This window comes from Giraffa tippelskirchi, chromosome 8 (genome assembly GCF_054371585.1).
Source record: "Giraffa tippelskirchi isolate mGirTip1 chromosome 8, T2T-mGirTip1v1.2.pri, whole genome shotgun sequence".
In the NCBI taxonomy this organism is placed as follows: Eukaryota; Metazoa; Chordata; class Mammalia; order Artiodactyla; family Giraffidae; genus Giraffa; species Giraffa tippelskirchi.
In genome coordinates this window covers 68,064,051-68,077,598 of record NC_137282.1, presented here as the reverse complement: position 1 = coordinate 68,077,598, position 13,548 = coordinate 68,064,051, and the positions used below count along the sequence as shown (strand labels likewise).

At 54.7% G+C, this 13,548-nt stretch overlaps 1 protein-coding gene across 1 annotated transcript in view; it reads right to left on the bottom strand.

The window, feature by feature from the left end:
- Positions 1-13,548, bottom strand: part of LOC145517344 (uncharacterized) — a 325,418-nt gene that overhangs the window by 63,389 nt on the left and 248,481 nt on the right. Inside the window, exons 14-19 of the mRNA XM_081519625.1 lie at positions 10,707-10,932; positions 8,211-8,468; positions 7,483-7,594; positions 5,275-5,391; positions 3,068-3,293; positions 572-829 (exon numbers count right to left, since the gene is read on the bottom strand). Of these exons, the coding sequence (XP_081375751.1) occupies positions 572-829; positions 3,068-3,293; positions 5,275-5,385 (595 nt within the window). The 5' untranslated portion in view covers positions 5,386-5,391; positions 7,483-7,594; positions 8,211-8,468; positions 10,707-10,932. The remainder of the gene's footprint in view (positions 1-571; positions 830-3,067; positions 3,294-5,274; positions 5,392-7,482; positions 7,595-8,210; positions 8,469-10,706; positions 10,933-13,548) is intronic.

Here is a 13,548-nt window from a genome sequence, read left to right as displayed (position 1 = left end):
GCCCCTCCCACTTATGGAGCCTGACCTCCCCCGGCCCCACCCCTTCCCCTACCCCAGCAGGACGAGAGCTCCTCTTCCCCTGGCTTCTAACGTGAGGCCCGGCCCTGGGCCCCGATTGGGCACTGCCCCAGTCCGGAGCCAATCACAGTGGCCAAGGAGGTGGAAGGCACCGATTGGCCAGGGCCAGGTCATGTGACCATACTCCCCAGGAAACTCAAATATTACCAAGATTCCCTAAGAAACCAATGAACAAAATTATCCAGTAAAGGCAAACCGTACTTTTTAATGAGGCCAAAGTCACAGAAAAAAAAAAAAAAAAAGCTTCACAATGAAGTGCTCAAGGAAGCTACAAAATAAACTTTCAAAAAAGTTTAGTAGTTTTTTTAATAGGGTGACGGAGAGCTATACCTATCCCATATATGTGAATTTAGGTTTAAACTAGATTTCCCTTGGCTATTTTATAAGACAAAAAAACCCACATCACCCCCTTTTACTCCCCCCCACACCCAAAAAGTGTTTTAATCTATTGAATTTTTGTGTCCTCAGTTGTGTCTGATTCACGGCAACTCACGATCTCTACACAGCCAGGCTCTTCCGTCCATGGAATTCAGGGCAATTTTTTCTGTCACAGTAAATGCCCACCCTGGGTGATCCAAACGGAAGGGCTCAGAGGCTCCTGAGAGACTAACTCCTTTCAGCTGAGCACAGAGCTGGCTCCTCACTGGGATGCCTGTGGCCTGGGGCTCCCAGAGGGGAGAGCAGCACTCGCCCCACCGTGTGGTCACTGCTGGAAGTGCAGGCTGCTCCTCACTCCCCCTTGACAGTGTCCCTGAGGGCAGAACAGTGTGAAGTTAATCAAGGTGGAAACGCAAACTCCAATGCAAGCAAACTTCCCTCAAGGTCTCCAATACCACTCAGGAACAGGGTATTGGAAACTGCAGGGGATGACATGAATGAAGATGGAGACTTGACACCTTACACCGAGTTCACTTCCAGTTATCCCTAGACAAACATTCCATGAAAACTTGTCACAAATCTAGAGGAACAATGAGCCGAAACCGGACACGTGCTTTGAGTCTTCACACACAAAACTAAAAGGCAGTCCACAAAAAAAACCAGGAGAATACAGTGGACTTTGCAAAATCAAAGATATCTACTGTGGGAAAGACCTCAGTACAAAAGCAAAAGACAGGTCATACATCGCGAGACGAATGAGTGGAAACACAAAGCTTATCAAGGATGTGTCTCCAAACAGACAAAGAACACCAACACAACAAGCCTGTGAAAACTAGGGAAAGGTCTGAAGGGACACCAGACTGAGGAAGACACACACAGAGTATCCCGGATGATGTCCAGCACTGAGGGCCTGAAGAATCAACAGTCTAGTTGTACCTCCTCAGGCCTGTGTGACCCTGGGTGAGGCCTCTGTTTCCCGGTGGCTCTGAGAGATGGACAGGGAGGAAGGGGAAGAGAAATCACTTGCATTTCTAATACTCACAGCAAAGTCTTCCAATGAGAAGGGAATTATCACCCCCACTGACAATGCCATTCACTGAAGTGATCCCCACGGGTCCATCTAACCCAGAAGGGAAGGAAGGACCTGTTCTCACAAAACGGCGAGAGATGGAAGAAGGAAGATCAAGCCCACACCAATCCCTGGAAAGAGAAGCTGTGCTCAGGGCTTGAAAGAATTCCTATTTGGAAAATGATATCCCAGCCCCACAAGGCAATCCACAGCTTCGATGCTATTCCTCCCAAAATGCCAACGCATTTTCGCACCCAACCAAGAATTGCAAAAGGGGTACGGAAACAGAAAAGAGCCTAAATTGTCAATACAATCCGACGAAAAAGCCCCGATACGGACATCCAAGGTTGTGTGAAAGGAAATTAGACGACCAAACTAGGATCCTCAGGAGAGTATCGGAGAAGGCAATGGCGACCCACTCCAGTACTCTTGCCTGGAAAATGCCCTGGACGGAGGAGCCTGGTAGGCTGCAGGCCATGGGGTCGCGCAGAGTCAGACACGACTGAAGTGACTTAGCCGCAGCAGCAGCAGCAGGAGCCGGACAGTATGCTATTGGGAATACAACAACACACACAGATCCAGATCGATGGAATAAAGTTGAGGGTCCAGACACAGACCCCAGCATCCATGCTCAACTCATCTCTGACACAGAAGGGGAGAATATCCAAATGGGAACAAGAAAGCCTCTTCAATACATGTCCATGGGAAAACCAGACAGCTACATCTGAAGAACGCTATTGGTTTTGATCTCAGACCACCTCAATATCGGGGAAAACCTCACCCTAAAGGCTGATGTCATCAGATAGCTAGAAAGAAGCGTAGGTCAAAGGCTCCTTAACATCAGAGTCTCCTTGCCATTTGCTGGGCGGAGGTAGAAATGGGTCTCTTCAAGTAAGGGAAAGAGGTACACGAAGTACACCAATGGGTTTCCATCCAATGGAACCTCTTCACAACAGAGAAGCTAAGCATTCACAAATGCAAAAGAGAGGAAACGGAACACGAGAGACTCCTTGCAAGTGGTGTATCTGAGAAGGGGTTCATATGGAAAGAGACGAAGAATGCACAGCACTCAGATTCCAAGAAACACCACCACCACCCTTGACCCTTCCCCCATGACCAACTCCGACCTAAAGCCTTTCTCTCCCTCTAACCTATCCCTAAAACATAACCCTCATCTAATCATATACATGTGCATTCCTAGCATCCATCCGTCCACACACGAGAGAGAAAGAGGAAGACACAGACTGAATTGAGAAAGGAAAAGAGAGGGACACAGCCAGAGAGAGACACGGAACCAAAGAGAGGAAAGGAGTCGATGGTCCAGACTTTTCATCAATCTGTCTCGAAGGTAGAAGCAATGACAGCGCCCATCCACCCCAGAAGGGGGAAAAGGACGGAAGGTTTGGAGAGGAAAAGACAAGAACGCAGGGAGCCATTAGAAGCTCAGCCACCCGCAGAAGCCGAGCTGGGACACTTGAACAGAATCTCAATGGAAACAGAGGACCAGAAAGTTGGCCACTCTTTTCTATAAGAGAGGGAGACCTTCGAGTCTTCCTTTCGGTCCTCCAACTTGGATGCGGGGTCTCAAAACAGTCAGGAGGGGGAGTGCCTTTTCCTGGGTACCACGGCACATCCAGGCCTCGTTCTGCCCCATTCTGTGCTGTGTCAGCCCAGGAAGGAATCTTTCTTTCTGAAGTCTCAGCGCACACGCTCCACGTGATATCGGCCCCAGGTGGAAAGGCATGGAGCTGCTCGTAGGCCGACAGACCTAGGAAGCAGATGGGAGAATGACCGCCACTCTGCAGATGGAGAGACTGGGGAAACCCTGAGGGGCATATGCTTGTCCAGGGCCACACCACTTATGAGAAGAAGGAGCCTGGTCTGAGAGCAGCGGGGCCCTCGGAGCTCAGGCCCTGGCTGCACCCAGGCCTCCCCAGGGCTGTCGGCTGGGCTGGGTGGGTGTCACTGTGCCTGCACATGGCTTAAGGGTGGTGGTCGAGCAGTCAGAAACCCAGGGATTCGCTTGGGAAGTTTTGGGGAAGGGACCTCAGCACGAACCCCAGGAAATGATGTCACCTGCCGGCAACAGAACCCAACAGAACCCGCAACCCGGGTATCCAGGCCTCGAGAGCGGAGAGGAGCCCCCAGCCAGATCACTTGCTGCCGAGATGTTCTGCTGTTTGCCCCTGCCCAGAGGCCGGGGCCTCAGGAGAGCTCACAGGCAGTGTGCGTGGGCACCCTGTCGACGTTGGCTCAGGGCACCCCCGAGACGCCTCTGGCCCTTTGCCCGGAGAAACAGAAAGGTAACACGGGGAGCCCCAGGCCGGGCCAGGCCACCTCTCCCATGCCACCCGGAAACACCGGGTCCTTTGCCTGTGTGTGTGGATGCGGGTTTGTCGGGGTGTGTCTCCCTCAAGGAAGCCCAGGTGGATGTGGGGTCAGAAGCCTGCGGACAAGTTGTGTCCACACCCCAGGGGAGAGCATGCTGGGCGGGATGGGGAGAGTGCGGGCAGGGCCGGCCGCCCAGGCTGACCTCACACCCTCAGGTGGGTCTCTTTCCTCCCGGGTGGGGATCTGAGCAGACACACGTCTCTGACCCTTCTGGGCAGAGAAGTTCGAGCAGGCCGAAGCAGCGGCTCCACTGGCCAGGCCCAGCTCGGAAAACTCCCAGCATGGCTGGCTGACGGTCACTGTCGTTGCAGAGCTTCCCACGTGATGAGGCCGAGGACGGGGACACCCCATCCAGCTCCCGGAGGGAGGGGTCGGAGCACCACCCCCCCGCCCGTGAGGCCCAGTGCAGGCTCCAGGTGAGCGTGCCCACGGAGGCATCAGCCCCACCGGGGGCGAAGCGGAGGCGGGGAAGGCCTGCTGCCGAGACACCGCCCAGGATACACCCGGCGGCCCAGTCTGAGGCTGCCACGGAGCTCAGCACACCCGGCTCCGACCCAGAGTCCCGGGAACCCCGGCCTCTGAGGCAGCAGGAGGACCTGGAGCCCAGCACGCCAGAGCACAGAGGTGAGGACGCTGGGGCTGGTGTACGGGAGTGTGTGGGGAGGGGGTGCTGAGCTACACAGGGACGAGTCCCCGAAAGCTGCTGCTGGGCCTGCAGCAAGCGCTGGCCTCACACCCCCCGCCCCCCATCTTGCACACTTCAGTCCCAAAAGACATCCGACCCTGGGTATTCTTTGGGAATCTCTTGGAAGCTTTCTGTCCCGGGATACGCACATGCCAAGGCTGGCCTGCGGGCAAACGATGCTTCTCCCACAGCTCTAGCACTGGCCTCCAACTGGAACCAGGCTCCACTTCCCAGACCTGTCCCTACAGAGGTGGTGGCTCCAGGTGCAGGACCCAGGGATCCACCGAGGGCAGATGGAGAACCGAGACTTGCCCTCGCAGAGACACCAGGCCAGCTGGGTACTGGCCAGCACACCGGGCAGATCGGATCTCCGTGCCTGCAGGACCCCCAGCCCCAGGCACTGATGTCCCACCCCCTCAGCCAGAACCTCCACCTCCACGTGCACCTCTACCTGCTCGGCCTTTGGCAGGAGAACCCGAGGCAGAGGAGGAGTCACCGCCTCGGCAGGGAGAGCCTGCCCTGGCTCCCGCGCAACACCCAGACGCCCATGATGACTCACCCACCCCTGCAGGGAGAACGAGCCCCCGCTCTGGACAGAGACCCAGAGCCCTTGCCGGAAACACCACGTCCAGGGGAGCGGTCGGCTCTGCAGCCTCCATCCCTGTCTGCTCACCGTGGACGCCGTCAACTCGGTCTGCCCCCAGGGGACATGGAGTTCCTTTCCCCCGAACTGCTTTGCATTTGGTTTGTTTCCACCTTTCTGGTGATGTTTTCTTTTTTGCATGGTTTCCTGTATTTTTGTTGGTTAAGTTGGGATTAGTAAACTTTTTCATCATTGTTGCAATTTGGGAACACTGTTGTGTAACTCTGGTGATACTGTGTTACCATCACCACTTTGTAGTTTCAGACCCGTTCCATCTTTATGCCCCACCCCCCAACAAAGCCTGGATTCAAGGCAAGCACGCCCTGTTCATCCCTCCGCCCGATCCTGAACACAATTTCATCTTTTCCTTCTGCATTCCTTCCTATATTCTTGGTGTCCCCAATCAATGACTCTCAGTGAAATGACTGAAGGAGTTTTTTTCGGACGCTCCACCTACTGTAAGACTCCACTGGAGAGTTCTCATGTTTATGTCCTTTGAACTAGCCTTTGATAGCTGAAAGGACGTTGTACGTCCTTTCAAGATACCATGTGCCAAACGAAGCCCTTTTGGCAAATGCCATCATTATCTCCAGGCAGGCATTGCTGTTTGAAGGGTGCCATCTCAGCCAGAAGGCAGAGGCTGAGCTCCTCTTGTTGCACCAGCTCCCAAAAGAAGCCAAGAAAGGGAGCTGGAACAACAAACCACCCCAACGCCCAGGAAAGCGTTCTTCATGACAGAAGGCTAGAAAATGACCCAACATCCTTGTGGCCCAGAACCCCTCTAGAAATTCACTGTTCCATAAAAAAGAGAAACAGATGGGAAGTTCCAAGGAGAGGCAATGCCCATGGCCAGTGTATTTTAGAGACGGCCTGACCGCTCCGGGGAAGACACGCACTGACAGAACCCCTTGGGAAACAGCCGTGATAGTCCTCACTGTCGTAAGGGATTCCTCTGGGGACAACCTGCCCTGGGCACCACACGAGGGAGCAGACCGGCTTCTCTTCCTCTGCCCCCACACCATTCACTCATGAAGGCAGCTCAGGTGTTCTCATGCCCTGCCTGCCTGCCTGCCTGGCTCATCCGTGAGCTGTGACCACCTCCAGGACAGGACTCCACCTTCTGCTCTCTGTGTACCGTGAATCTGCACACAGTGGGCTTTCAGAACCTTAGGAGACTTGAGCCATTCCCACTCGAGCCAGAACCCTCCCCAGGAAGGAAAACAGCTGTGGAGTCCTTTTGGCCCCAGCACTGGTTCCGAAACCCTGGCGGCTCCTAGAGCCTCTACGGTGTGAAGAGGGAGGTCCCTTTTGACAGAGCTTTCCGGCCGTCAGATCTAAGCTGCTGTTTCACTCTCAGCTGTGTCTCTTCCGTTGCAGTGTTGCAGGTGGGCCACGCTGCTCCAAAGGAGCTCACAAGCTGAGTTTCAAGGGAGGTATTGAGAGGACAGGGATGGCTACAACGTGCTGCAAACTGAGTGAGGGTCCCCACAATCCTCAGCAAAGGTGTGTGGTGTGCAAGTGGGGAGTAGAGGGCCCCCAAGTTCCAAAGGAAGGGAGGTACTCGGGAGCTAAAGCCCTTGGCTGCTGTGGTAGCAGCTGCAGATGGCAGCTCGTCCACAGTGCACTTCGAATGAGGTCATATGAGCGGGACTCTGGAAATGGCTCCGAAATCCAGAGAAAGGGGTCAGGGTATGTGGGAATCCGGCGGGGGTGGGGGGTGGATGAAGGAAGGTGTCCTTCCTCTCTCCAGTGCAATTTGGTTTGGTGAGTCTCAAAGCTACCAGATGGCACTTCCCAAGTCAGGCCCCCGCAGGAATCAGGGTGGGCTGCATGCCTCGGCCCCTGCCACAGGGACAAGCCACACCAGTGGCCTCCCTGAGCTCCAATGGCCGGATCTGGGGGTTCTGTCTGGGTGCACACCTGCTTGTTCTGGCCAAGTTCCCCGCTTCTCTGAGCACCAGCTTCAACCTCTCGAATGAGGACATCGATTGCTACCTTGGCACGTTACTCTCTTCATCCTGTGAAGACTCATTAGGCTTATCCTACAATTACTAGCTGGCCCGAGGAGATATCTCCTGAATCCAGATTAAGCTGGAGTCTCCCAGGCTCATCTGGCATGTCTTCCCTGAAGTCTGCCAAAACCCACACCCTTGCGTTTCCAAGGACTCCCCTTAGCCAGCTGGGCAGAAAACCCAGCATGTTTCAAACAAGCTGACAGACAAGCGGGAGAGGACTCACGGGCAGACGGCTTCCCTCAGGTCTCGGGTGGAGCTCTGGGACCACAGCAGCAACAGGCCATCCCAGTCCCTGGGCTCAGCAGCGCCCTCATTCTCACGCCGGCGGCTCTGCCCTGAGGGGAGCAGGAAGGTCACCAACTGCCGCAGGCGGACCTCACGCCCCTCCCACTTATGGAGCCTGACCTCCCCCGGCCCCACCCCTTCCCCTACCCCAGCAGGACGAGAGCTCCTCTTCCCCTGGCTTCTAACGTGAGGCCCGGCCCTGGGCCCCGATTGGGCACTGCCCCAGTCCGGAGCCAATCACAGTGGCCAAGGAGGTGGAAGGCACCGATTGGCCAGGGCCAGGTCATGTGACCATACTCCCCAGGAAACTCAAATATTACCAAGATTCCCTAAGAAACCAATGAACAAAATTATCCAGTAAAGGCAAACCGTACTTTTTAATGAGGCCAAAGTCACAGAAAAAAAAAAAAAAAAAGCTTCACAATGAAGTGCTCAAGGAAGCTACAAAATAAACTTTCAAAAAAGTTTAGTAGTTTTTTTAATAGGGTGACGGAGAGCTATACCTATCCCATATATGTGAATTTAGGTTTAAACTAGATTTCCCTTGGCTATTTTATAAGACAAAAAAACCCACATCACCCCCTTTTACTCCCCCCCACACCCAAAAAGTGTTTTAATCTATTGAATTTTTGTGTCCTCAGTTGTGTCTGATTCACGGCAACTCACGATCTCTACACAGCCAGGCTCTTCCGTCCATGGAATTCAGGGCAATTTTTTCTGTCACAGTAAATGCCCACCCTGGGTGATCCAAACGGAAGGGCTCAGAGGCTCCTGAGAGACTAACTCCTTTCAGCTGAGCACAGAGCTGGCTCCTCACTGGGATGCCTGTGGCCTGGGGCTCCCAGAGGGGAGAGCAGCACTCGCCCCACCGTGTGGTCACTGCTGGAAGTGCAGGCTGCTCCTCACTCCCCCTTGACAGTGTCCCTGAGGGCAGAACAGTGTGAAGTTAATCAAGGTGGAAACGCAAACTCCAATGCAAGCAAACTTCCCTCAAGGTCTCCAATACCACTCAGGAACAGGGTATTGGAAACTGCAGGGGATGACATGAATGAAGATGGAGACTTGACACCTTACACCGAGTTCACTTCCAGTTATCCCTAGACAAACATTCCATGAAAACTTGTCACAAATCTAGAGGAACAATGAGCCGAAACCGGACACGTGCTTTGAGTCTTCACACACAAAACTAAAAGGCAGTCCACAAAAAAAACCAGGAGAATACAGTGGACTTTGCAAAATCAAAGATATCTACTGTGGGAAAGACCTCAGTACAAAAGCAAAAGACAGGTCATACATCGCGAGACGAATGAGTGGAAACACAAAGCTTATCAAGGATGTGTCTCCAAACAGACAAAGAACACCAACACAACAAGCCTGTGAAAACTAGGGAAAGGTCTGAAGGGACACCAGACTGAGGAAGACACACACAGAGTATCCCGGATGATGTCCAGCACTGAGGGCCTGAAGAATCAACAGTCTAGTTGTACCTCCTCAGGCCTGTGTGACCCTGGGTGAGGCCTCTGTTTCCCGGTGGCTCTGAGAGATGGACAGGGAGGAAGGGGAAGAGAAATCACTTGCATTTCTAATACTCACAGCAAAGTCTTCCAATGAGAAGGGAATTATCACCCCCACTGACAATGCCATTCACTGAAGTGATCCCCACGGGTCCATCTAACCCAGAAGGGAAGGAAGGACCTGTTCTCACAAAACGGCGAGAGATGGAAGAAGGAAGATCAAGCCCACACCAATCCCTGGAAAGAGAAGCTGTGCTCAGGGCTTGAAAGAATTCCTATTTGGAAAATGATATCCCAGCCCCACAAGGCAATCCACAGCTTCGATGCTATTCCTCCCAAAATGCCAACGCATTTTCGCACCCAACCAAGAATTGCAAAAGGGGTACGGAAACAGAAAAGAGCCTAAATTGTCAATACAATCCGACGAAAAAGCCCCGATACGGACATCCAAGGTTGTGTGAAAGGAAATTAGACGACCAAACTAGGATCCTCAGGAGAGTATCGGAGAAGGCAATGGCGACCCACTCCAGTACTCTTGCCTGGAAAATGCCCTGGACGGAGGAGCCTGGTAGGCTGCAGGCCATGGGGTCGCGCAGAGTCAGACACGACTGAAGTGACTTAGCCGCAGCAGCAGCAGCAGGAGCCGGACAGTATGCTATTGGGAATACAACAACACACACAGATCCAGATCGATGGAATAAAGTTGAGGGTCCAGACACAGACCCCAGCATCCATGCTCAACTCATCTCTGACACAGAAGGGGAGAATATCCAAATGGGAACAAGAAAGCCTCTTCAATACATGTCCATGGGAAAACCAGACAGCTACATCTGAAGAACGCTATTGGTTTTGATCTCAGACCACCTCAATATCGGGGAAAACCTCACCCTAAAGGCTGATGTCATCAGATAGCTAGAAAGAAGCGTAGGTCAAAGGCTCCTTAACATCAGAGTCTCCTTGCCATTTGCTGGGCGGAGGTAGAAATGGGTCTCTTCAAGTAAGGGAAAGAGGTACACGAAGTACACCAATGGGTTTCCATCCAATGGAACCTCTTCACAACAGAGAAGCTAAGCATTCACAAATGCAAAAGAGAGGAAACGGAACACGAGAGACTCCTTGCAAGTGGTGTATCTGAGAAGGGGTTCATATGGAAAGAGACGAAGAATGCACAGCACTCAGATTCCAAGAAACACCACCACCACCCTTGACCCTTCCCCCATGACCAACTCCGACCTAAAGCCTTTCTCTCCCTCTAACCTATCCCTAAAACATAACCCTCATCTAATCATATACATGTGCATTCCTAGCATCCATCCGTCCACACACGAGAGAGAAAGAGGAAGACACAGACTGAATTGAGAAAGGAAAAGAGAGGGACACAGCCAGAGAGAGACACGGAACCAAAGAGAGGAAAGGAGTCGATGGTCCAGACTTTTCATCAATCTGTCTCGAAGGTAGAAGCAATGACAGCGCCCATCCACCCCAGAAGGGGGAAAAGGACGGAAGGTTTGGAGAGGAAAAGACAAGAACGCAGGGAGCCATTAGAAGCTCAGCCACCCGCAGAAGCCGAGCTGGGACACTTGAACAGAATCTCAATGGAAACAGAGGACCAGAAAGTTGGCCACTCTTTTCTATAAGAGAGGGAGACCTTCGAGTCTTCCTTTCGGTCCTCCAACTTGGATGCGGGGTCTCAAAACAGTCAGGAGGGGGAGTGCCTTTTCCTGGGTACCACGGCACATCCAGGCCTCGTTCTGCCCCATTCTGTGCTGTGTCAGCCCAGGAAGGAATCTTTCTTTCTGAAGTCTCAGCGCACACGCTCCACGTGATATCGGCCCCAGGTGGAAAGGCATGGAGCTGCTCGTAGGCCGACAGACCTAGGAAGCAGATGGGAGAATGACCGCCACTCTGCAGATGGAGAGACTGGGGAAACCCTGAGGGGCATATGCTTGTCCAGGGCCACACCACTTATGAGAAGAAGGAGCCTGGTCTGAGAGCAGCGGGGCCCTCGGAGCTCAGGCCCTGGCTGCACCCAGGCCTCCCCAGGGCTGTCGGCTGGGCTGGGTGGGTGTCACTGTGCCTGCACATGGCTTAAGGGTGGTGGTCGAGCAGTCAGAAACCCAGGGATTCGCTTGGGAAGTTTTGGGGAAGGGACCTCAGCACGAACCCCAGGAAATGATGTCACCTGCCGGCAACAGAACCCAACAGAACCCGCAACCCGGGTATCCAGGCCTCGAGAGCGGAGAGGAGCCCCCAGCCAGATCACTTGCTGCCGAGATGTTCTGCTGTTTGCCCCTGCCCAGAGGCCGGGGCCTCAGGAGAGCTCACAGGCAGTGTGCGTGGGCACCCTGTCGACGTTGGCTCAGGGCACCCCCGAGACGCCTCTGGCCCTTTGCCCGGAGAAACAGAAAGGTAACACGGGGAGCCCCAGGCCGGGCCAGGCCACCTCTCCCATGCCACCCGGAAACACCGGGTCCTTTGCCTGTGTGTGTGGATGCGGGTTTCTCGGGGTGTGTCTCCCTCAAGGAAGCCCAGGTGGATGTGGGGTCAGAAGCCTGCGGACAAGTTGTGTCCACACCCCAGGGGAGAGCATGCTGGGCGGGATGGGGAGAGTGCGGGCAGGGCCGGCCGCCCAGGCTGACCTCACACCCTCAGGTGGGTCTCTTTCCTCCCGGGTGGGGATCTGAGCAGACACACGTCTCTGACCCTTCTGGGCAGAGAAGTTCGAGCAGGCCGAAGCAGCGGCTCCACTGGCCAGGCCCAGCTCGGAAAACTCCCAGCATGGCTGGCTGACGGTCACTGTCGTTGCAGAGCTTCCCACGTGATGAGGCCGAGGACGGGGACACCCCATCCAGCTCCCGGAGGGAGGGGTCGGAGCACCACCCCCCCGCCCGTGAGGCCCAGTGCAGGCTCCAGGTGAGCGTGCCCACGGAGGCATCAGCCCCACCGGGGGCGAAGCGGAGGCGGGGAAGGCCTGCTGCCGAGACACCGCCCAGGATACACCCGGCGGCCCAGTCTGAGGCTGCCACGGAGCTCAGCACACCCGGCTCCGACCCAGAGTCCCGGGAACCCCGGCCTCTGAGGCAGCAGGAGGACCTGGAGCCCAGCACGCCAGAGCACAGAGGTGAGGACGCTGGGGCTGGTGTACGGGAGTGTGTGGGGAGGGGGTGCTGAGCTACACAGGGACGAGTCCCCGAAAGCTGCTGCTGGGCCTGCAGCAAGCGCTGGCCTCACACCCCCCGCCCCCCATCTTGCACACTTCAGTCCCAAAAGACATCCGACCCTGGGTATTCTTTGGGAATCTCTTGGAAGCTTTCTGTCCCGGGATACGCACATGCCAAGGCTGGCCTGCGGGCAAACGATGCTTCTCCCACAGCTCTAGCACTGGCCTCCAACTGGAACCAGGCTCCACTTCCCAGACCTGTCCCTACAGAGGTGGTGGCTCCAGGTGCAGGACCCAGGGATCCACCGAGGGCAGATGGAGAACCGAGACTTGCCCTCGCAGAGACACCAGGCCAGCTGGGTACTGGCCAGCACACCGGGCAGATCGGATCTCCGTGCCTGCAGGACCCCCAGCCCCAGGCACTGATGTCCCACCCCCTCAGCCAGAACCTCCACCTCCACGTGCACCTCTACCTGCTCGGCCTTTGGCAGGAGAACCCGAGGCAGAGGAGGAGTCACCGCCTCGGCAGGGAGAGCCTGCCCTGGCTCCCGCGCAACACCCAGACGCCCATGATGACTCACCCACCCCTGCAGGGAGAACGAGCCCCCGCTCTGGACAGAGACCCAGAGCCCTTGCCGGAAACACCACGTCCAGGGGAGCGGTCGGCTCTGCAGCCTCCATCCCTGTCTGCTCACCGTGGACGCCGTCAACTCGGTCTGCCCCCAGGGGACATGGAGTTCCTTTCCCCCGAACTGCTTTGCATTTGGTTTGTTTCCACCTTTCTGGTGATGTTTTCTTTTTTGCGTGGTTTCCTGTATTTTTGTTGGTTAAGTTGGGATTAGTAAACTTTTTCATCATTGTTGCAATTTGGGAACACTGTTGTGTAACTCTGGTGATACTGTGTTACCATCACCACTTTGTAGTTTCAGACCCGTTCCATCTTTATGCCCCACCCCCCAACAAAGCCTGGATTCAAGGCAAGCACGCCCTGTTCATCCCTCCGCCCGATCCTGAACACAATTTCATCTTTTCCTTCTGCATTCCTTCCTATATTCTTGGTGTCCCCAATCAATGACTCTCAGTGAAATGACTGAAGGAGTTTTTTTCGGACGCTCCACCTACTGTAAGACTCCACTGGAGAGTTCTCATGTTTATGTCCTTTGAACTAGCCTTTGATAGCTGAAAGGACGTTGTACGTCCTTTCAAGATACCATGTGCCAAACGAAGCCCTTTTGGCAAATGCCATCATTATCTCCAGGCAGGCATTGCTGTTTGAAGGGTGCCATCTCAGCCAGAAGGCAGAGGCTGAGCTCCTCTTGTTGCACCAGCT